Below are 24195 nucleotides of genomic sequence, written 5' to 3'. Positions count from 1 at the left end.
AATCATCCACATTAACTAATGGCATCTCATAAATCCTTAGACTCACAAAAAATGGGTAAGGCAAAGCTGTACCTTAACAAAGACTTTCAATAAACATATCTGAAACTTTCAAGGGCTTTTGTTTCCCCTTTCATGTATATATTTTTTTTCTTGGAATTTCAAGTAGGGTGACTGTAAATTGTTAATTCAGCAAAAGTGTTGGCATTTGCAAGATTTTTAAGATGTTAGCTGCCATTTTCAGACCTTCTGTCATCTATTATACTTTCCCGTATTGACAAGACTTCAAATGTCTAGTAAAGATGCTGACATAAACAAGAGTTTAAATGAAAAGCCTACATACACAAATGTGACAACAGGCTTTGAAAAGAATTTGCCCAAAACAGAAACCAGTTAGGAATAAAGTCTACACTTGAAGATATTACAGTTAGAAAGCCTTCACAGAAACTTGGTAAAGTGTGTGTACCTATGTGAAAAAAACAATTTAACACTGGTCATAGCTCTCAACTAATCGGGGGCAAATCTCAATAGAATCAGGGTCAATCAAGGACACTTTTAAAATATTAATACTATTAACCTCAGACGTTGACAGAATAACAGAATCTGAATTGATATACATTTTCTGAAGTAACTGTAATTAATGTCATTTTATGTTCAATGTAATTTACCAACATTTTTCCAAAAGTCACCAGTTTTACCAGGGATTAAGAGGGACAGAGCTAAAATCTGAGTCAAAATCAGGGATGTCCCTGGAAAAAAGGACAGTTGAGAGGCATGCTGGATATTTTAGAAAAGGTCAGCCACTGCTTCTGATGCCAAGATAAACTATATGCACTTTTGTGTCTGCTGCCATCATGTGGCCATACCTTGCAAATGCCGTAACCTCCTTACCAAATGCTTTGTGAAAATCGGACTTAGAGAGGGTCAGTATACCTACATTTCACATAGGTATTCATTCTCAAAGCTAAGTTGTAACAACATAACTATACAAGAAATATGAAATTCTTTCAGTACACTAGTAGCAAAATAAATTACTGTCTCTCTCACTCTATATACATAAATAAATACTTGGCTCCTCCTTCCACAGGTGTAAATGTACCTGCTGTCCATTCCAGGATTCCATTACGGGCTTAATAATTCTGCCACTGCGGCTTCTTGTCACAAATCCATTACGACATTCTTTTGCAGATTCTTTACCTACAAGTGAAAATGGAACACAGTGAGTAGGAAAAAAAGTAGTACAAGCCACTTCTACCTTCATCTCCATCCTAACTATAGACTACATGATGTTACTAAGATAACCATTAATAAATGACCTGAAGCCTATTGCTAATGGGCTAAGCTGCCCTCCTACAGAAGTGCACTTCTGCCTGGAGTACCTGCAGTTAAGCCATCTTATAATGATGCAACCATTTTATTGTAGCACTAAACTTATTGAAGAGTTATTGGCATAAAGTACAATTTTGTGAGGTACTAACCACTACATTAGTACTTCAAGGGAGAGTCTCGAAGCAGCAAATATATCAAAGCAGGTTTCTACTCATCAACACTAATGACACTCCAAGTCTGATTTTCAAGCTGCTGGAAGAACACAGTAGTGAAAAGGATAATGGTACTGCCTCACAGCTGAGATCTCTGGTTTGGTTTTAAGCTCTTTTGGCTGGAGTGTCTTCTGTGTGTAGTCTACAATGCTTTCACTGTGTCTATGTGGGCTTTCACTAGGCACCCTAGTTTTATCCTACATCTCAAAGACAAGCATGCATGCATGGTGATTTTCTAAACTGTTCAAATGTGGGTCTCTGCATATATGTGTATGTGTGCTCGCGCACGTGCATATGCATATCTTACAATGGACTGGTGCCCCATAAGTTTTCTCCACCTTGTTTGAGCCTCCTAAGTGCTGAGATAAGCTCAGACTCCCTCTAGACCTTGAGCAGGAAAAGCAAATGTTGGAAAATGAATAAATGAAAATTTAAAAAACAGCCTGTGAAAATATTTGATGTTTACAAATGTTACTACTTGTTTACAGGTTAAATAATAACTCAAAACAGCATGCTTGCTACAGTTACAATTCTCATAAACAAAAAGCAGACTTGTGCTTTGGGTTACATGACTTTCTTTTAATTTTCACGGAGTTGTACACAAAATTCATCGCTATGGCACATTATACGAGTCTGCTTTCATGCATGCACTATGTTGAAAACCTTCTTAAACTTACCTGTGCTATGTTTCTTTGAACTGTTTCTGTCAGCTTTATTATAGTGATGAATATGAGTTTGAAATTACTGTATCACTGTTTGGAAACTTTACATATGTTACAATGGCCTGATGGGTATGAATCATCCCACCTGCTTGTTTAACAAATTAGATAAATAAATGAATCTCCCATTTCCTGGGCAACCTGCAAGATCTTGTACCAATCCTTCTGTACAACAACCTGGTGCATGCCCACTATAAAAGTGTATTATAACGTCATCTTCAATTATCTCAGCAAAGAGCTTTTAACATAGTTATCAATCTCTGTTTATAAAATATACTTTAAAGGAAAGGAATTGGGGTGGATGGTCACATGCAATTTTATCATAAGCTCGTCTGATTAAAAATAATAAACAGTGTATTCAGTGAAATGTTTAAGGTAACTTTTTCAAGAGGAGTGATGTCTCTGCTCATTATAGGAGGCTATATCTCTTTTTACTTACAAAATTAATAGCATTATTCTGTGGTGGTACAGCGATAGCATTATTACCTCACAGCAAGATGTTCTCCCGTTCGATTCTCAGCTTGGCTTGGGAGTGCCTTTTGTGTGGAGTCTGCATGTCCTCCCCATGGTTGTGTAGCATTCGAAAGACATGCGTGCGTAAATGGGCGTGCCTTCGTTGAAGGTTGGGCATCGAGCTGGCACCTAGGCGTTTCGTAAAAATCTACTGCCAATCATTAGCAGACCGGAGTTCCGCTGTGGCAACCCCTTACCGGGAAAAATCCGAAAGACAACTTACAAAATTAATTCCAGGATGTCTTTACTTCAGGCCTAAGGAAAAAATAAAATAAAAATTCCCTCACAGTAACTCTGTTCAGAGAAGCTTTTTTGTGGGGGCTGAAAAGCATAAAAAAATGCACTTCTGCCAAGCTTTGTTTAGCCATATATCAAAACATAGACTGCAGTAAGCAATGCATTCAAATGCACAAGCTTTCTTTTGGGGGGACTCATAACAGTAACTAGAAGAATCCCAAACACTTCAGCACTAACCCATAGTGAGAGGGAATTGCAGAATAAACTCATGCAGTATTGCCCTTTCAAGACCTGGCCTGTTTCTAGAAGGGGTAAACACTAAGCTTTCAGTGACTGGCAAATGACATTTGACTAGGTCACAGGTTTGCGGTCGTTCTGGCAGAAATGTTTTCAAAATATACACTAAAAGTGACAGAAGCTCTAATACAATAAGCCCTGACGACGCCTATCGTTTTTAATCTGATGTAAGAAAGGGTAGTATGGCAGGAAATCTATTTTGATCTGGTTTAGTCAAAGACATTGCTTTCATTTCAAATGCCTAGTGAGATGTTTGGACAGCCTCACAAGTTTCACATAATGTCACTGTGTCCATGCAACCAAGGTACAAAATTGACCCTCATTCTTTACTACTGTGGAAAATACGCAATACCATTTCCATGCCATACCTGAACTGCACGAGCGTGTGTGTGTGTGTGTGTGTGTGTGTGTGTGTGTGTGTGTGTATATATACATATATATATATATATATATATATATATATATATATATATATATATAAAGTGCAATGTATAGCTATCCAGGGTCAGTAAACTAGTCCTTTGATGAAAGTACAGTCATGTGAACAAAGTGCTTAAAAGTATTAAAACAAGTATTCATTTATAACAAATTATTGTGTCCCTAAGATACATAAAAATATGACACATTCCCCAGGTCAACCTATAGTGTCAGCCACTGGCTATTTTACACATAATTTGGGTTGTTTCCTGCATGAATGTTTATTAAAAACTGTTGTAAAATTGCCCTCTTACATTAAAGATTCATTTGACTTATTAAAAAAATTGGAAAATATATGCTGGGCACCGGACATGTATTTTCTGGTATTAGATGTCACAAGTTTATATACTAGTAATCAACATAATCTAGGTATGGAGGCATTAAGTTATTTCATGGGGGATAATCCAAAAACACAATATATAAAAGAATTGGTGTATTTCTGTTTGGTTAACAATATTTTTGAATTTGATGGTATATTATACCAACAGCTACAGGGTACAGTTATGGGGGCGGCGTTCACCCCAATGTATGCAAACTTGTTTATGGGGCTGGTAGAATATAGTCATATACATAGAAGTGAATTTTATAGAGATTGTGTTATAGAATACTTTAGATTCATAGATGACCTTATATTTATTTGCAAGGGGGAAGAAATGAAAATACATTTTTGGAATACATGAACAATAACAGATTTCAAATCAAAATATGATGGATTACAGGAAGGCACAAGGGTACATTATTTAGACTTGACCTTGGGTGGGTTTAGTGATGGAAAAATAAAAACTCAAATTTATAGAAAGTTTCAACAGCCTAGTCATATGTTTCATGCGTCAAGCTGTCACCCAATACATACTAAGTCTTGCCACATGGTGAAATTCTGAGGATTAAGAGACTATGCAGTGATGTTCAAGATGCTAAAAGAGAAGTTTCTAAAGTAGTGAATATATTCATAGATAGAGGCTATACTGAAAAAGAAGTGAGGGATAGTTACAACAGAATATTTGGACATAAAGAAACAGATCTCAGAAATACACATCTTGATAACAGATATATAGAGGTACATAAGGGGTGGGATCTGGAACAAACAATAGTTTTTGTGTCCAAATACACTACATTTTCACAAAAGCTGCAAAAACTGTTAGAAGATTTTTGGAATGTTATAAGAAGAGAAGTTTCTTCACTTTCAGAGATTCAACTCAAAATTTCCTACCAAAGGGGTAGGAGTTTAAAGGGTTTTTTAGTGCATAGTACATATAAAAGACCAAAAGAAATAAATGTAGAAATGGAATTTGGAACTATAGCATGTGGCAAATGCACAATTTGCCAATATATAACAAATACATTTGAACAAATTAATGGTAAAAGGTTTTATATTAAAGGACACTAAACTTGTAAAAGTGTAGGAGTAATTTATGCCATCAAGTGTGAGTGTAGTAAATATTATATTGGTGAAATTAAAAGAAGTCTGGGAGAAAAAATTAAGGAACATGTGAGAGATGTCAGAAATAAAATAATAAGTCCACTTGCAGAACATTGTAATAAAAAACATGGGGGAAAATTCATGAATTTTAAAGCACCTGTTTTGGAACAAATTAATTCAAGTTATACAAGTGAAAATAGAATGAAATACCTTCTTAGGAAAAAGGAATCAATTTTGATATTAAAATATAATACATTACAGCCTATAGTACTTATTAGAGAATGTCACTGGAAAAGTTTCATTTAGTAATGTCACTTTAAGAATGTAATTTTTTTATTTCGGAATTTCTTGTTTTAATTTTTACATCTAATTGATTGTATCTGCTTTTGGTGATTGTTTAACAGATTGATTAATTTGCTGTGATATAAAAAGTTAAGCTTTTTAACATACAAAGTACTCTGTAAAGGCTGCTTTAGAAAAGACGCAAGGAGATATCTGTGTTGCTGTTCAAAGTATTTTATGGTCAAGATTGGTTTGCTTTTTTTTTTTCAATGATATTGTTGGAATGAGTTTTTCTGCTGCTATATAGCATTTGCTGAGTTGCACTAATTGTTTTTTTGGCTGCTATTAGTTCAATAACCAATGAATTACGAATAAACCGAATTACAACCAGCATTTAGGAGTGTGGAGTTCTCTGGTTCCAGTGCTACGTTTTCTGGTCTCTCTAAAGTGGTACATATAAAGTATTCATTTATACTCTGATTATGTTTTGTTTTCAATATTTTGCTCTCTTGTTTTACTGACATATGGGTACTGAGTGAGACTACAGTTAATTATTCATAATTAATGGGTATAATCAAGAAAGTTAGCCCTGTGACCTAAAATCAGATTAGGTAGATGCACTGCAGTCACAGGACAGCCTAGGAGATCACAATGCTTTAGAAAGGAAGCAAGTCAATTCATGGAGTCACCTCTGAAACTACTACTATAAGATTAATTAAAAGAAAATTCAAAACGTGGACTCCACCCTCTGAACCAAATCAACCATGTGCCACCAACTTCATCTAACACTGGCACACACAAAAAGACACTTTACACTTCTCTGTTAAGAAACCATACTAAACCAGTATTGGCTTCATAGCACGATTCATTAATGCACCATACTTCAAACATCTACTGAAAGCAAAGTGATATGACAATAAAACAGTAATTTCATTATTTACATACTGAAATCTTTAACACTGAAACAGGTTTATCAGAGATGAAATATTAACTCATCAAAAATTCCACCGTCAAACTGCATTCACATCACAGCAATGGGCATGGACCTAACAGTACAAAAAAGATGATGAAGACAGAGCTAAAACTGTGAGATCAGAAAAATTATTCAATCATCTTATTTTTTGTTACAATTCATCCTCATCGCTTGCTGATCCGGTCCCTCACTTGGCCAGTCACCCAAATTGATCCCCATCCTATTACTAAAACAAACACTGGCAGCAGTCCTGTCTTTAATGAGGTGGCCTTTGAGTGTAGCATTTCTAATGGGCACAGTTACCTGTTTGATAAATTGCAGTTATGTACTCAACATAACTATGCATCTGTGTTGTCAATTTTAACACCTCCACAACTGAATGGTCTTGGATCTGGTTCGGCTGCATTTACTAGACTCTCAAACTCTTCCCTTTACCCATGATGTTCCAGTTACTTTGCAATACCTCAGACTGAATTTGCTGCCTTAAAACCAACAGAAATAAGGCTAGCAGAAAGGACTGGGGCTCAAACATGGAACAGAGGCTCCACAACAACCATGATGTTACTCCAGGAAAAAAAGGAAAGGATGGTGGGAAGCTGAGGAAGAATGAAAATGAACAACACATAGGTGTAGTTATGGTGAGTACATAACTTTATATCTGTGTCATTTTCATTTGTTCCTCAACTGATGGGACCGAGTCTTCAGCTACGTGAATCTCAGGGGTGGCCTTCATGGAAGGATATTCCAGAGTACTGCAGCCCTGCTTCTCGAAGTCAAATCCAATTTGTAATAAGCAATGAATGTATTTAGCATTGGACCAAGTAGATGCTGCACAATGTCATCAACTGAAGTCGCACACCAGAAAGCAGACAAAGTTGCCATGGACCTGGTGAAGTGTGCTTTAGGAGGCCTGGTTAAGGACAAACTGTGTTGACTGTAAAGAAAGGATGTGTGCACTCTAAACCATCTGGCTATGGTAACTTTAGACACTAGTTTACCAAATTTGTTAAGGGAGAATGAGACAAACAACTGATCTGTCTTTCTGAAATATTTTGTAATGTGGAGATAAAAATGGAGCTATGTACATCCAAGATATGAAGCGTGTATTCACCTTTAATAGTGAAGATGGGAAAGAAAACAGGCAAATGAATGACATGGTTAATATTTGCCTCTGAGGCTACTTTGGGAAAGAAGGATGAATTAGCCCATGAGGTAACTCTATCTTTGTGGAAGATCAAATATGGGGGATTTGGAAAAGAGCCTGAAGCTTGGACACCTGCCTCGCAGATGTAATGGCCACAAGAAAAGCAGCTTTCCAAGACAAAAATTTTAGATCAGATCTAGCCGATGGCTCAAAAGGACTCTGAGCAAAACCTTGCAGTACAGCCATTAAATCCCAGGGTGGGGTAAGGTTCTTCACTGGGGGCCTAAGCAAAAAGGTAACATTAAGGAAAGCCTTGCAAAATTTCGATGAAGCTAAAGAGGAAGCATTTTCATCTGAATGAAAATTAGATATTGCTGTTTACTGCACTTTTACAAAAGAGAAACTAGCCCCTTCTTATAAAACAGATGTTAAGAACTCCAGGACAGCAGGAATAGGGTTGATGAAGGGGTCTAATTCCCTCTGATGAGCCCAAATGAAAAATATTTTCAATTTACTCTTGTAGACCATCCTGGTAGAGGCCTTCTGGGATGAGAGTAAAATCTGTTGGACCAGGGAGGAAAGCCTGGGCTGTCTAACCATTAGTGGAAGTGTAGAAACCATGCGGTCAACTTCAGGCTTGAAATGTCCAGCTGATCCATCCCCGTGTGATGACAGAGAAGGTCTGGACTGGTGTCTAGTATCCAGGGAGGATAGCAAAGGTGAACCCAAAGAAAAGAGAAAGTACAGTTGTGTACACTTACCATAAATGTAGATGTTCGAGTGTATTCACTGTTGCAGTCATCACATTTGGGTTATCTGCTTGCAGTAGTCCTCAGTCAGCCTGATTAACAAAGTCTTAGGCTCTGCGTCGGTTGCTGTCCCTTCTTCCGTGACGTCAAGTCGTCAGGGGTATAAAACATGCAGCCGATGCCATTACATAAGTTTTTCTTGCCCCAGATGTCAGGTGCCCCCCCTAATGGGAAGTAATTAAATCTATAAATAAACAAGGATATACCTCCAACAAAAAAGCAAATACAACAAAAAGCTTTTGAGCATAGTAAAGGAGAGTACAGGTATAGCCAAAAAAAGTAAGGGGGCTGGAGGGAGGGTAACAAGGACTGCAACAGTGAATACACTCAAACATCTACATTTATTGTAAGTGTACACAATTGTACTATGTTCTTCGTGTTCCATGGTTGCAGTCATCACATCTGGGTAGATTCCAAAGGTAAGGATAGAGGAGGAATTTAGATATCATTAGGACCAGCTATAAGGCCCTGTAAGACTGCAGTGGCAAAGCCAGCTCTGGATTTAGAGAAAATTGGCAGATGGTAATGCTTGGTGAAAGTATGCACAGAACTCCGGGTAGCAGCTTCTAGGATGTCCCTGGTAGGGACGACTCTAAGAAAGGCTGTAGAGGTAGATGCAGCCCTGGTTGAGTGGGGTATGATCCCCTGTGGGATAGGTTTTCCATGGTGCTTGTAGCAGAAATGAATGCAATGGCCTATCCATTTGGAAATGGTTTGCTTTGAAATAGCCTCCCCCCTCTGCCCCTGCAGCAAACGCCACCAGCAGTTCAGATTTCCTATGAGGTTTAGTCCTGTCCAAGTAGACTCTAAGTTGTCTGTGCACAGCTAAGGAGTGCAGTATCCATTCCCCTTTGTTCTGTGGATTAGGAAAGAAGGTTGGCAAATGAATGGACTGATTAAGGGCCACACTGGGCATGAAGGAGGGATTGGTTCTGAGGGACACCCTGTCCGCATGAAAGATGATGAAAGGCTCCACTGCCATAAGCTCCTGTAATTCAGATATCCTTCTTGCTGAAGTGATTGCTAAAAAGAAAGCTGTTTTCCAAGAAAGGAATTTTAACTCTGCATTAGCGGCTGGCTCGAAAGGAGGAAGAGTGAGTTTCTCCAATACAAAGTTAAGATCCCAGGCTGGAGCTGGAGCTCTCCTGGGTGGTCGTAATTTTTGGCCCCTCTGAGGAACTGCTTGAGCAGTGGATGAGAGAAGAGGAGATGTTCTGTGTTATAATGAGCTGAAATATCTGAGGCGTGAATTTAGATGGAGGAGAAAGACAGGCCCTTGTGAAGCATCTCAGTTAAGTATTGTAAAATCTGAGGTAAATTGGGCACTGCCATGCTCATCCCTTGAGACTGGTTCCAGGCACAGAATCTTTTCCATTTTTCAGCATAAGAATTTCTAGTACTAGGCTTCCTTGCCTCTAAAATGATATCCATCACTGGTTTACTGAGGGATGGTAAAGGAGAGATTAGGTAAATAGCCAGGCTGCTAGGTTCAGTGTGTGAAGCTGAGGGTGCACAATCTGGTTCTCCTGCTGAGAGAATAGGGTAGGAGTATGAGCAGGTGCCATGGGGCCAACAGTGACACACTGCGCAAGAGGGGGCACCACTGTTGGCGTGGCCAGTCTGGTGCAATCAAAATTGTCCTTGGTTTGTCTTGTTTGATCTTTAGTAGTACTTTGGAGAGCATAGGCAGAGGAGGAAAGCTATAAACTGATAGGTTTTTCCAGCTGAAGGACAGAGCATCCACTTTCCAAGCTTGTTTGTGGGGAGTCCTTGTGCAAAATTTGTCCAATTGATAGCTCTGGGGGGAGGCAAACAGGTCTATATCTGGGCTCTCCCATTTGCTTATCAACATGTTGAAAATCCTTGGTTCCAGTTTCCACTCGTGTGGGTCCATGACGTTTCTGCTTAGTTTGTCTGCCAGTGTGTTTAGATTTCCTGGCAGGAATTGAGATTGTAGATGCATTTGGTAGCTTAGGGCTGTGTTCCACAATGCCGTGGCTAGTCTGCAGAGGGGGTAAGAATGTGTACCCCCACTGCTTGTTTATGTACCACATAACAGTGGTGTTGTCAGTCTTTACCATTAATTGTCCTGGAAGAACGTGGTCCTTGAAGGCTGTCAGAGCATTCTGTACAGCTAACATTTCTTTTTGATTGATATGCAGATGCATTTGACTTGAGTTCCATTTGCCCTGAATGCACTTTCCTGCCAGGTGAGGCCCCATGTATAGTCTGATGCATCTGTTAGGGTTTGGGCGGCAGGGGGTAGTTTGAATGGTAGTCCCTTGTTTTGGTGGCAGGCCTCTGCCCACCAAAGGAACTCTAGGCGTAGGCAAGGTATGATAGGAATCACTGCTTCTAGATCCTGAGAATGTTGACACCATAGGCTTTTTAGATACAATTGTAGTTTCCTCATATGCAGTCTTGCATATGGAATTAGAAGAATGCAAGAGGCCCTGAACCCCCAAGGCTTGTAGTATTTGCCTTGCAGACAGCAGGGTTTTTGTGGCCACTTGTTTGAAGTAGGTTGTCAAATGAATTTGCTTCTCTGGCGTGAGGAAAGCCATCTGGGAATTTGCATTCAAGCTTGCTCCCAGGAATAGAATTTGTTGACAGGGTACCAGGTGTGATTTTGTTTCGTTTATGGTGTACCCCATACAAGTTAGCACCCTTTGTACAAAGGCCAGATGATTCAAAAGTATGTCCTGGTTTTCAGCCTGAATTAGACAATCACCCAGGTATGGGTATATTTGAATATTTCTTTGCCTGCAAAATGCAATGACTGGAGCTAGGCACTTTGTGAATACCCTGTGCGCAGTAGATAAGCCAAAGGGCAGCGCACAGAACTGATAGTGCGTGTAGCCTGCTTTGAAGCATAGGTATCTTCTGCAAGATTCCCTGATTGGGATATGCAGGTATGCTTCCGTTAAATCTAGTGTTGCCAACCAGGCATCTTTGCCTAGCACAGGGAGCAACTGGTGAAGAGTCAGCATCTTGAATTTTGGAATCACCAAAAAGGTGTTTAGAGTAGACAGGTCCAGGATAGGACATCATGAATTGTCCTTTCTGGGTACCAGGGAAAGTCTCAAGTAGAAACCTTGTCCCTTTTTCTCTTCTGGTACCAATTGAATAGCCCCCATGCTTAAGAGAGAAAGTACTTGCTTCTGGGTCTCTGCCCACTGATTTGGGGGTAGATCTGGCCATCCGCTTGGTGTTGGTAACATGTGGAAGTGAAATCTGTATCCCTGGGACACTATATTTAAAACCCATTTGTCATGGGTAATGAGTTCCCAGTTCTTTGCATGAAGAGTAATCTTTCCATCCAAAGGGGCAGTCAGTTGAGAAGTGCTTGGAAGTTTTAAAAATAAGTCATTAAGACAGTTTATCATAGGGGGGAAGTTTTATTACTCCCAGTTTGGAAGTGGAGGCCCCCCACTGCTTACCCCTGTGTGTACCCTGGGACTGAAGCCTGGGAGATCTGGGTTTGGACTGAGAAGGTCTGGAAGTGGCAGGAAAGGACCAATTCTTGGAAGGCCAATGCCTACTAAACCTTGGAGGTTGTACTTGTAAAAAATCTTTAACAGTTTGCATAGATTTAGCTTTCCCCCCCATCTTTATAAGAACGTCTTCTGACTTGTTGCCAAACAGGCGGTCCTGGTTTAAGGGAGCATCCAGTAATTTCGCTTTAACATGCTCTGGCAAGGATTGCTCCTTAAGCCAAGCATACCTTCTAAGTACAGACCCAGTTACAGCAGCCCTGCAAGATGCCTCTAGTGAATCAAAACCACATTGCAAAGTATGTTTTCCAACTTGTTCAGCTGAATGCAGTAAATCCAGTAAATCCTTATTTTCAGCACAATCGGGAATCAACATCATTTTCTGTTTAAGCAATCCAGTAATATGCTGCTGATACTTTAACTCATTCCCTCCAGTACAGCTCTTCTGAGTGTGTACCTTTAACTCTCAGTGGGTGTGGCTTGAGCCTTTGAAAAATGAAGTTATCTACAGTTCTAACAAATACTCATTGACAGAGGCCAAATATCAATACAATTATGTTTACCAACATGTATGCTTCAAGATAAAATATTTGATATCTTGTACATAGCATGGTTTTGGAATTATTAATGCAAATATGAACAAGTAATATCTGACGTCTAGAGGAGCAGTAGGAGGTAACTGCAGAAACACCTGGAGGCGTCACTCGGCTGTAATGAGTTAACATATGAAACTGGAAGTTTAAGGCCCTAATGGCCAAAGTTGCAGAAGTATATACCTTCTTACCCCATCTATGCAGCACCCTGGAGTCTCTATCAGAGGGGGTAGGATTTTTTGGCAGTAGTAGCTTTAATGCCCTTGGGTCCCTGTGAAATGGTCTCAGGATCCACAGTAGGATTTTTAAAAAGGAACTTGAGAGAGTCAGGGACCCTGTAATATCTATCAGGTTTTCTGGGAGCAGGAGGTAGAGAGTCAGGGGCCAAGCTAGATTCCGAAAAGGCATCATCAACAATGTCTAGTACAGGAGGTATGGCTAAAGGCCTGTGCTGGGGCAGGAGTAAGAAATCCCTAAGCCTCTTTTTTTTAGAATCAGAGAAATCCTGACTTTCCCAACGAAAATGCTCCTGAGAGTATGCAAGGATTCACCAAATGAGAAATCCTCTAGGGGGGAACAGAGGGAATACAGTCCTCAGCATCAGAATCCTCATAGGTAGATAAGGGCAAATCCTGGTCGTCAGAGGAAACAGAAAATTCAGAATCCTGGTCAGAAGTATCATAAGCAAACTCAGTCCTAGGTCTCTTAGAGGAGGAAGGCTGGCTTCCCCTGATTAAAGTAATAAGGTATTCAGCCATTCTTATCATTTGTTTTTTAGGCATTGAGGCCTGACCAGACAGTCTGGGCGTCAGTTTTCGGCCTTGAAGAAGAAGATGGCGTCGGTTTAATATGCAAGTCAGTAGGCCTGAATACACCCTCAGAAGCCGGTGCCTGCACAGCGACTCCAGACCCATCCAAGGTAGAAACATCTGCAGGTTCCACAGTTGAAGCATCTCGCGGCATACAGGCCTCCGAATGGGTCTCAGGAGAGGCCTGCGAATCTGAAGTAGTGGGTATCAGGGGCTGTGAAAGCACCTCACTGAGTACCGGCGAACTGGTGACTGGCTTAGGAGAAGCGTAGTCAGCAGTTTTCGATGTAGGCGGCCTGTCTCTGTCTTTATCTTTGTGATTTTTTGGTATGTCGGTAGTTGGATGGCTTACCGAAGACATAACAGGATAATTGAACTGAGAATCAAAATATTTAGAAGCAAAAATTTACAGACAACGGATAGTTCATGGTTTAAACAAGGCACAAAAAGTACAGTTTTGTACCTACCATAAATGTAGATGTTCGAAGATCCACATTGCTGCAGTCCTAACACTTGGGTAGTCCGCTGTCCCAGTCAGCCCGAATACCAAAGTATAAGGCTGACGTCGGTCAAGGCGCATTTGTCTGACATCAGGACGTCAGGGTACAAATGCGCATGACCGACGTCATATCCTCAGTCTTTTCTTGCCCCAGATGTCAGAAGACCCTAAAAAGATAAGGCCAAAACCAAAAACACCAAACACTCCTGTACCTAATATATATACAATATATACAAAACTACAAAAATAGAACCCCACCCACACAACCACCCCTAAACACAGAGGGGAAGGAGGGAGGGTAAATTGGACTGCAGCAATGTGGATCTTCGAACATCTACATTTATGGTAGGTACAAAACTGTACTATGTTCTTCATCCCACATTGCTGCAGTCCTAACACTTGGGTAGAATCCCAAAGCAGAGGTAAGGGAGGATGGCTAAACTATAATGAAGCAGGAGCTGCCAAAATGCCCTGCAACACAGCAGTGGCAAAACCAGCCCTGGATTTAGAATAGAGAGGAAGGTGGTAATGCTTGGAGAAAGTATGCACTGAACTCCAAGTAGCTGCCTCCAAAATATCCTTAGTCGCCACCCCCCTTAGAAATGCTGTTGAAGTGGCAGTAGCCCTAGTGGAAAGAGGCCTAATCCCAGCTGGAATCTCCTTGCCATGATGGAAATAACAAAACGCAATGCAAAACCCAATCCACTTAGATATAGTTTGTTTTGACACAGGCTTGCCCTGAGAACTCAAAGCAAAAGAAACAAACAACTGCTGAGACTGCCTAAAATCCCTAGTCCTGCTTAAATAATAACGCAACTGCCTGTGTACATCTAAAGTGTGCAAAATCTTTTCCCCCCTATTTTGGGGATCTGCATAAAAAGTAGGCAAATGAATAGTTTGGTTTAAAGCCACACTAGAAACCACCTTAGGCATAAAGGAAGGATTAGTACGTAATGATACCCTATCCTTATGGAAAATCAAAAAGGCTCAACCGCCATAAGGGCCTGCAATTCAGAAACCCTTCTTGCAGAAGTAATGGCCAACAAAAAGCAGTCTTCCATGACAAGTATTTCAATTCAGCCGTAGCCATGAGGCTCAAAAGGTTGTAGAGTAAGTTTCTCCAACACAAAATTGAGATCCCAAGCAGGAGTAGGAGCTCTATTGGGGGTCTTATATTCTTTGCCCCTCTAAGAAATTGCTTGAACAAAGGATGAGAAAGCAATGGTGGGTCACAATCATAGTGAGCTGAAATTGCTGCAGCATGAATCTTAATGGAAGAGAAAGACAAACCTTTGTCCAATAACTCAGTAAGATATTGAAGAGCCACACTCAAATTAGGCTCAGAAACATCCAAATCCTTTGCTGCACTCCAAAATAAAAATCTCTTCCATTTTTCTGCATACACTTTACGTGTACTAGGTCTTCTGGCTTCCATAATCACATTCAAAACTTGTTGAGGAAGTTGAGACCTGCTGTGGTTCAAAACAGAATATGCCAGGCTGTCAGATGAAGAGAGTGAAGCTTGACATTGAGTAGATGACCGTCCCTCTGAGACAAAAGGTGTGGAAGTAAAGGTAAAGGCCATGGAGGCTTCCTTACCAGATTCCTCAGTAATGGGTACCAGTGTTGCCGAGGCCAATCTGGAGCTATCAAAATTATCCTTGGCTTGTCTTGTCTGACCTTTAGGAGTACCTTTGGGAGGAGAGGCAGAGGTGGAAAGGCATACACATGAAGATTTTCCCAACTGAACGAAAGAGCATCCACTTTCCAAGCTGTGTGATGAAACCCTTTCGTGCAAAACTTTGGCAGCTGGTTGTTTAGTGGAGAAGCGAACAGATCTATGTCTGGAGTTCCCCATGACACTGTCAATTTTCGAAATACATGAAGATCCAGTTTCCACTCGTGGGGATCCATGATTTGCCTGCTTAACACATCTGCTAAGGAGTTCTGTGCTCCTGGCAGAAACCTTGCCTGAAGATTTAGCTGCAAGCTGAGCGCAGTCTCCCACAAAATCATTGCTTGCCTGCATAGAGGATAAGAATGTGTTCCCCCTTGCTTGTTGATGTACCACATGACAGTTGTGTTGTCTGTAAGAATCAACACCTGCCCTGGAAGAAGTAACTCCTTGAAAGCCATTAATGCAAACTGGACTGCTAACATCTCCTTCATGTTGATATGTAGATGCTGTAGTCTGGCAGGCCACTTGTCTTGTATCCACTTTCCATTCAGATGAGCTCCCCAAGCTATGTCTGAGGCATCTGTCGTTAGAATCTGACTCGCCTCTGGCCGGGTCACAGAGAGTCCCTTGTTTAGGTGACATTCCTGAGCCCACCACAAAAATTCCTTTTGAATGCAAGGTATTATTGGAATGACAGTGTCCAAATCCTGGCAGTGCTGTGTCCATACATTTTTAGATACCATTGCAGCTTCCTCATATGCAGTTTGGCATTGGGAAGCACCAGAATACAAGATGCCATGAACCCTAAGGCTTGAAGGACTGTCCTTGCAGTCAGCCCGGACTGAAGAGATAGTTGACGAAAGTAAAGGGAAAGATTCTTTTGTTTGTCCGGGGTTAAAAAGGCCATCTGGGCTGCTGTATTCAGTCTCACACCCAGAAAGCACATGTCTTGAGAGGGTACTGGACTGGACTTTATTTCGTTCACAGAATACCCCAGGCATCTTAGCACTGCTATCACATATTCCAGATGCTGAAGAAGCTCGTCCTTTTCTTGAGCCAGAATCAGACAGTCGTCCAAGTAAGGATAGATTTGTATTCCTTTTAGCCTGAAGAAAGCTATGACTGGAGCCAGAACTTTTGTGAATACTCTGGGCAGTAGATAAGCCAAAGGGCAATGCAGAGAACTGATAATGGGAATTCCCAGCTCGAAACGCAGATACTTCCTGCAACTGAGTCTGATAGGCACATGAAGGTAAGCCTCCTTGAGATCTAAAGTTACCATCCAGTGATCTTTGCCCAGCAGAGGTAAAAGCTGTTGTAACGTTAACATTTTGAACTTGGGAATGTCCAGATAAGTGTTGAGGATAGACAAATCCAAAATTGGTCTCCACGTGTTCCCCTTTTAGGGTACTAGGAACAGGCGAGAATAAAATCCTAGGCCCCTTTCTGGCACAGGAACCGGCTGAATGGCCCCTATCTGGAGTAACAGAGAAATTTGCTTGTGAGCCTCTTTTCTTTGTATAGGAGGAATGTCTGGCATGCCTTTGAAAGGAGGCAAGGTATGGAAATAAAACCTGTAACCGTGGTGAACGATATCCAATACCCATCTGTCTTGGGTAATAACACTCCAATTTTCTTTGAAAAGTGCCAGCCTTCCTCCCAAAGGTGCTGCCAGACGAGAAGACTCTGGCAGCTGAAAAGGCAGGTCATTGGGTCTGCTTACGAAAGGACTGACCCCTGCCCTCACCAGAAGACTGGGCAGGTGAACTCCCTGTTCTAGGCCTAAAGGAACCCTGAGCTCTGCCCCTACCACGTCTAGATCTACCCCTAGACTGAGAATCAAAAGAAGGATATGTCCACCCCTTAGTAGGCCAATTTCTACTAAACTTCGGAGGCTGAACCTGCAAAAAATCTTTAACAGTCTGCATAGACTTAGCCTTGTCCTCCATTTTCTTTAAAACTGCTTCCACAGGCGAACCAAATAACACATCAGATTGTAAAGGAGCATCTAAAATCCTTGTCTTTACATACTCAGCTAAATTCTGATCCCTCAGCCAGGCGTGCCTGCGAAGAACAGAACCAGTGGCTGCCACCCTCGAAGAGGCCTGTACAGCATCAAAACCACATTGCAAGGAATGCTTACCCACCTGTTCAGAAACATGAACTAAATCCTGCAACTCTTTACATTCAATACCTTCCGCCAGAGCATCTACCTTAGACTTCAATTGTGTAAGGAGATAATTTTGGTATTTCAACATGTGAAACTGGCAATTCAAAGCCCTCATGGCTAAAGTGGAAGAAGTATACACCTTCTTTCCCCATCTATCCAAAGCCCTAGCCTCTTTATCAGAAGGAACAGGATTTTTAACAACAGAAGCCTTAACACCTTTAGGGCCCTGAGAAACAGTTTCTGGGTCTGCCCTAGGACTCTAAAAAGATACTTATGAGCTTCAGGCACCCTATAATACCTATCCGGTTTAACTGGGGCAGGAGGCAAAGAATCAGGGTTCAGGGAAGCCTCTGCAAAAACATCTTCTACCACATCCAGAACAGGAGGTATAGCCAAAGGCCTATGCTGGGGTAAAACAAAATTCCCTAAGCCTTTTCCTGGAATCAGAGAAATCTTGACCTTCCCATTTAAAATGCTCCCTCATGGAATGAAGAGTCTCTGAAAAGAAAAATCCTCAGGAGGAGAAGCCGAAGGAGTAGAATCATCTACATCAGAATCAGAATAAGGAGGATACTCCTGCAAGTCTTCAGCCGAAGACTCAGAAGCCTCTGAACACTGCTCAAAACTCTCAAGCTCAGGTTCCACCCTAGGCCTCTTATCAGGGGGGGGCATAGAACCTCTAATCATAGTAATCAAATCTTCTGCCATTTTAAGCATATGTTTCTTAGGCAGAGACCCTGAAGAACTAGGGGAGACCCCCACTGAAGTTAACCCTGGCCTGCCTCTAGAAGAAGCCTTGGAAACAGAAGGGAGGGCCTAACCACCTTAGGAAGGGAGGGAGAACAGCTACCTGAGAAGCCCCTTCAGCCTGGCCTACCTCCTGAGAGGACACATCTTGTAACAGTAAAGTCTCTCCCTGAGAATCCAAAGGAACTTCTGGTAGAACCACCGGCTCCAACGAGCCCTCTAAAGAACCGCCGTCCGGGACTGACGGTTCTTCCAACCTAGGCTTTGCTGCTTTGTCCTTGCGCTTTTAGATCTGCGGGCGTCGGAGCATCCGGCGGCATGTTGTAATTACAACGCTTCCCAAAACTAACCTGGCACAATCTAATCTTCTCTTAATAGTGCGTTTGTTAAATCTAGCACAAGAGCGACAGCCAACAACGTCGTGCTCAGGCCCTAAGCAAGGTATACACAAGGTATGGTAATCCCTATGAGGTATCTGTTTCCCACAAGAAATACAGTTATTCACATTTTCTGACATCCGGTTAAATACTGAGGCAAGAAAAAACCAAAATATTCCCCAACGGGGTACTTAGCCAACTTTGATTCGGTCTGAAACTCCGACTTCAGAAAATTTCAGAACGCCAACCTGCACTCGCAATACTGCTTCTGCATCGGACCATGCGGCAAAAAAGACTGAGGATATGACGTCGGTCATGCGCATTTGTACCCTGACGTCCTGATGTCAGACAAATGCGCCTTGACCGACGTCAGCCTTATACTTTGGTATTCGGGCCGACTGGGACAGCGGACTACCCAAGTGTTAGGACTGCAGCAATGTGGGATGAAGAACATCCGACAGCGAGGTACGTCGTGGTCAGGCCTAAGCAAGGAATACAGTACGAATGAAAATCTTTATGAGGTATTTGCTTTCTACAAGAAATACAATTATTGACTTTTACTGACATCGGTTTAGAGCAAGAAAAAAAGTTTCCTCAACGGGGTACTTGGCTTTTAGTCAAAGACTTCGATTCTGAAACTCGAAAACGAAAATTTCAGGAGTCGGTCAACCGGCACTTGCGAACTGCTTCTGCTTCGGGCAACGCACGGCAAGAAAGACTGATGTAATGGTGTCGGCTGCATGTTTTATACCCCTGACGTCACGGAAGAAGGGACAGCAACCGACGCAGAGCCTAAGACTTTGTTAATCAGGCCGACTGAGGGCTACTGCAAGCAGATAACACAAATGTGATGACTGCAACAGTGAAACACGAAGAACAGCCACACTTCATGAGGACACAATGAGGTCATGAAAACAAACGTGCTCTTCAACCAAACTGCCTTCTGAAAGACTTTGGGAATTAGAAGTATTGGGGTTTAAGCACAAAAGAGACTGGAGGGCCACAATAGAGGGGGATTAGGGCAAAGAATAGGTTGCACATGTTGTTGTGGAGGAGAGTCAAACAGACCGCAGCTAGGTTGGCTGCATCGATGGAAGATCCTCTCCACCACTAACTGATTGAGAGACCACTCCTGATACATCAGCATGTTCCTGCTGAGTTTTGCCACTAGCATGGTGGATTTCCCTGGGATATGCATTGCCATAAGAAAGTGCTTGAAGGAGATCTACTGCCACACTCTCACTGCCTTTCGACAAAGGGGATAAGATTGGCCCCCCGTTTGTTGAAGTACAAAACCACAGACATGTTTGTTGGTTTGAATCGTAATTATCCAGAGAGGCAGTGTGTCCTGGAAGGCCAGCAACAATAGAAGGACCGCTATCATCTCCACAACACTGATGTGCGAATTGGTCTCTTCTTCGGACCATATTCATTGGACAGTCCTTCCCAGGAAATGCCACCCCATACCAATTGGGAGATGTCTGTGGTTACTGTGATGGTGGTGATGGAAAGACAAGAGGGCAGCCTTGAGAAACTTTGTGTGACTGAATCCACCAACGCAGATGTTCTTTGCATACTTGTGTGAGTTTGACTGGTAAAGACAAGAAATAGCAAAGAATTGACCACTGAACAGTAAAATTCCATTGAAGTCATAGGAACCAAGGTTATGGCTACTACCATAGACCCTAAAGTCTGAAGAATAAACCTGGTTGAAGGAAAAGGGCTGATGGTCCGTACTCTGTTCAGTGGAAGGGATGTTATCTGAGCAACTGTGTCCAAATGCACACCTATGAACTCCAGGCTCTGAACAGGCTGAAGGTGTAATTTGCAAAAGTTGACTGAGGTACCTGGGGATTGACAGAACTGGGGAAAGTATTTATTATTTTATTTATTTATTGACATTTGTTAACCGGGTTTGTCCAACTGGGCTTGTGGCCCATTTTCAGTGGAGACCAGAGGAGAAAAGCTCCAGTAATACATTTTAAAACAAGTACAACTTTAAACAATATTGATATAATAGCAGTTATAGCAAAACAATTCACATATGTTGGGATACATGCATAAAGTTAAAGTTGCATTAAAAAGAAGCTAAGTAACACTTTTACATTGATATAGTTCAACAGGTTAACAAATAACATTTTTTGTTTGTAGAAAATTGTGCAAATGCATAGTAGACACATTGGAGAGAGAGAGAGGTGTAATGAGGTACTAAGCATGGTCCTTTTGAGGGTACAGAAAGGGAAGGAAGACTAGGTAGGGTCATGGCAAGGGCAGGTTCTGGAATTGAGAAAATAATCTTTTATTTCATTTTTAACGTGTGAAGTGTGGGAGATTGAATGTAAGTCAAGGGGACGTTTGTTCCAAGCATGGGCAAGGGAGTGTTTGTAGAGTAGTTTGCCTACTGACCTTTTTGGGTGGTAGATATCAAGTAATTGTTGGTTAGAAGTGCGGAGGGATCGGGATGGGATGTAGATTGAGACTAAGGAAGATAGAGATGGAGAGAAGGAGGGTTTATAAAGAAGAGAGTGTAGCATATGAAATTGACAAGATAGCAGAAACTGGGGAAGTTCAAGCCATTGAAGAGAGTTTAAAGAAATGCAGTGGTGTGAGTTGTAAGGGGAGTAAGTAATGAATCTGGCTATTTTAAGGTAAGTCTGTTGCAGTTTGTTTAGAGTGGAGGCCTGGATACTGGTAAGAACTGGGGCGGCATATAAGAGGGAGGGGAGGAGGAGTGCGTGGCCCAGGGCAAGTCTAGATTCAGGGGTTAGGAATTTTTTGTTCCGATATGGCAGACCTAGTTTCTGGTTTGTTTTTTTATACATTGGAGTATGTGTAGGTTGAACTTGAGTTCGTCATCGATAATGATCCCTAGGAGTTTTGTGTGGGTGTCAGGTTGGATATTTGTATTGTTAGAAGATGCAATATAAAAGGAGGTTTTGTGATGAGAAAGAGAACGGGGAAGGAAAAGTAGGAGTTTGGCCTTTTTGGGATTTAGGATCAATAGGTTGTGAGAGAGCCATTGCTCAGTGGATAGTAGGGCCTGTTGGGTCAGGGAGTGTAGTTCAGGAATGTTATTTGACATGGATATATGTGTGGAGTCATCGGCATACTGAATAAGGGAGGATTCTTTGCATGTGGTGTAAAGATCATTGGTGAAGATGTTAAACAAAAGGGGTCCCAAGATGGAGCCTTGGGGAATACCAGTGGAGATGGGAAGGAAAGGTGAAGAGGATGAGAGCCATTTGACAGATTGTTCCCTGCCAGATAGGTAACTATTAAACCAGGCAAGTGTGGAGAGGGATAGGTGGAAATTTGTGAGTTTGGATAGTAGTAGAGGATGAGAGACAGTATCGAAGGCTTTGGAAAGATCTAGGAAGAGACAGGAAATGAGTTTACTGTTTTCTAGGGCCTCTGCAATGATATGAGTGAAGGAGACGAGGGCAGTGGTGGTGCTGTGGTGAGGACGAAATCCATGTTGGGTAGGAGTAAGTAAGTGGTGTGTGAGGAGGTGATTGAGAAGCTGTGAGTGAATACATTTTTCTAATATCTTGGAGAGGGGGGGCAGAATGGAAATGTGTTGGTAGTTTGAGGGGTCAGTGGAGTTTCCACCTTTATGAAGAGGGATAGTGAAGAAAGATTTCCAAAGGGTGGGGACAGTTGATTCCAGAATAGATCGATTAATTAGTATAGATACAGGATAGGCAATTGAGTCAGCAGCGAGTTTGAGGAATGTAGGAGATAGATTGTCAGTGGGAGGAGAGCAAGGTTTTAGCTTGAGTAGTAGAGTAAGTAGTCCCTAGATTTTCTGAAGAGATGCCTGGTTGGGGTGATGAACAGCCAGTCATGTAGATATGAAAACACTTAGAATCTTAGCAGTCTCAAGTGAGCTGCTACCACTGCCACACATTTGGTAAACACCCTGGGGGCTGTGGTGAAACCAAAAGGCAGGGCTCTGAAAGCACAGTTGTGTAAACTCTTACTATAAAAGTAGCGGTCCTACTCTTCACTGTTGCAGTATTCATTACAATAGGGATTCCCTACCAAGGGCAGCCAACATCTGGCCAGTATACCAAAGACTACAAGTTGCTTTAAGATACACCGTGCTTCATACGTATGCTCCTCATGTAGCATAGGGCATAAAGGTGATGTCTGGACATGCCATCCTCAGAACTGAGCGTCCAAGTAGGTACACCAGCCCAAGGAATAGAGAGGTAATCAGCACATCCAAAACAGAAATATTTTTATTTATTATTTTTATTTAACATTTGTTTGCCAGGATAGTCCGACTGGACAACAAGTGTCCGTTTTCAGCAAAGTCCTGGGGAGAAAAATTCCATAAGTTTACAGAGAGAAGAAACATTTACAAGAGAGACATTACAGAGTATTAGCATACAGATTGTAGACTTTACAGCAGTTAGTATACAATAAGAGGATATTCCCCCTTTTGATTGAAAATACAAGTGTAAAGATTATACAACGAGAGTAGATAAGAACCTAAAAATAAACCAGGTGGTGGAGGGAGAGGGTGAATACTGCAACAGTGAAGAGGACAACCGTACTATGTCCTTCCATTTCACTGTTGCAGTATTTATCACAGTAGGGAGTGCGCCAAAGCTCAGCAAGAAGAGACGGAGAAGGAAGGATCAGCTCTCTAGGGAGCCAAAAAGGATGGCCCTAGCAAAACCAGCTCTAGCTCTGGAAATTCCATCCAGCTTGTAGTGCTTGGTAAATGTATGCACAGAAGTCCAGGTAGCTGCCTCAGGAACAGAGTTGGTATCCAAACCCTTGAAAAAAGCACCAGAAGAAGCCATAGCTCTAGCACAATGAGACTTAACAGAAGAAGAAAGGCTCTTACAATGAAATATATAACAAAAAGAAATGGCTTTAGAAATCCAAAAAGAAATAGTTTGCTTGAAACACAGCCAATCCTAAGGACCTAGAATGAAAGGAAACAAAGAGCTGATCAGATTTGCGAAAAGTCTTAGTCTTATCCAATTAAGATCCGAGTTGTCTATGCACATTCAAAGCGTGCAGCACCTTCTCACCAGCAGATTGCAGAGAAGGGAAAAAATGAGGCAAATTAATAGACTGATCAAGAGACAACTCATTCAGCACCTTGGGCATAAACGGATTAGTATGAAGGGACACCCTGTCCTTATGAAACACCAAAATAAGAGGACAAGTCAGAGGGCTTGAAGCTCAGACATCTGTCTGGCAGAATTAAGGGCTAACAAAAGTAAAGTCTTCCAAAAGCAATGTTGCAAGGAAACTGGGGCTACAGGCTCAAAAGGAGCCCAAGTCAATTTTTTCTAAAACAAAATTAAGATCCCAAGGAGGAGGAACAGGCTTCCTGGCAGGCCTACTATAAAGGACACCTTTAAGAATTGTTTAGCTTCAAATCTAGAAGCTGAAGGAGGTG

At 41.7% G+C, this 24195-nt stretch overlaps 1 protein-coding gene across 3 annotated transcripts in view; it reads right to left on the bottom strand.

Annotated features, from left to right (window-relative positions):
- Window positions 1–24195, bottom strand: part of MIS18BP1 (MIS18 binding protein 1) — a 2747318-nt gene that overhangs the window by 1351701 nt on the left and 1371422 nt on the right. For all 3 annotated transcript variants that reach the window (XM_044074260.1, XM_044074258.1, XM_044074259.1), the window contains one exon: window positions 1097–1194. In XM_044074260.1, coding sequence (XP_043930195.1) covers window positions 1097–1194 — 98 coding nt within the window. The remainder of the gene's footprint in view (window positions 1–1096; window positions 1195–24195) is intronic.

The sequence above is a fragment of the Protopterus annectens genome, chromosome 6.part0 (genome assembly GCF_019279795.1).
Source record: "Protopterus annectens isolate FY-2018-M chromosome 6.part0, PAN1.0, whole genome shotgun sequence".
NCBI lineage: Eukaryota > Metazoa > Chordata > Ceratodontiformes > Protopteridae > Protopterus > Protopterus annectens.
Note: the sequence above shows the minus strand (reverse complement) of the source record. Positions and strands in the feature narration are given on the sequence as shown.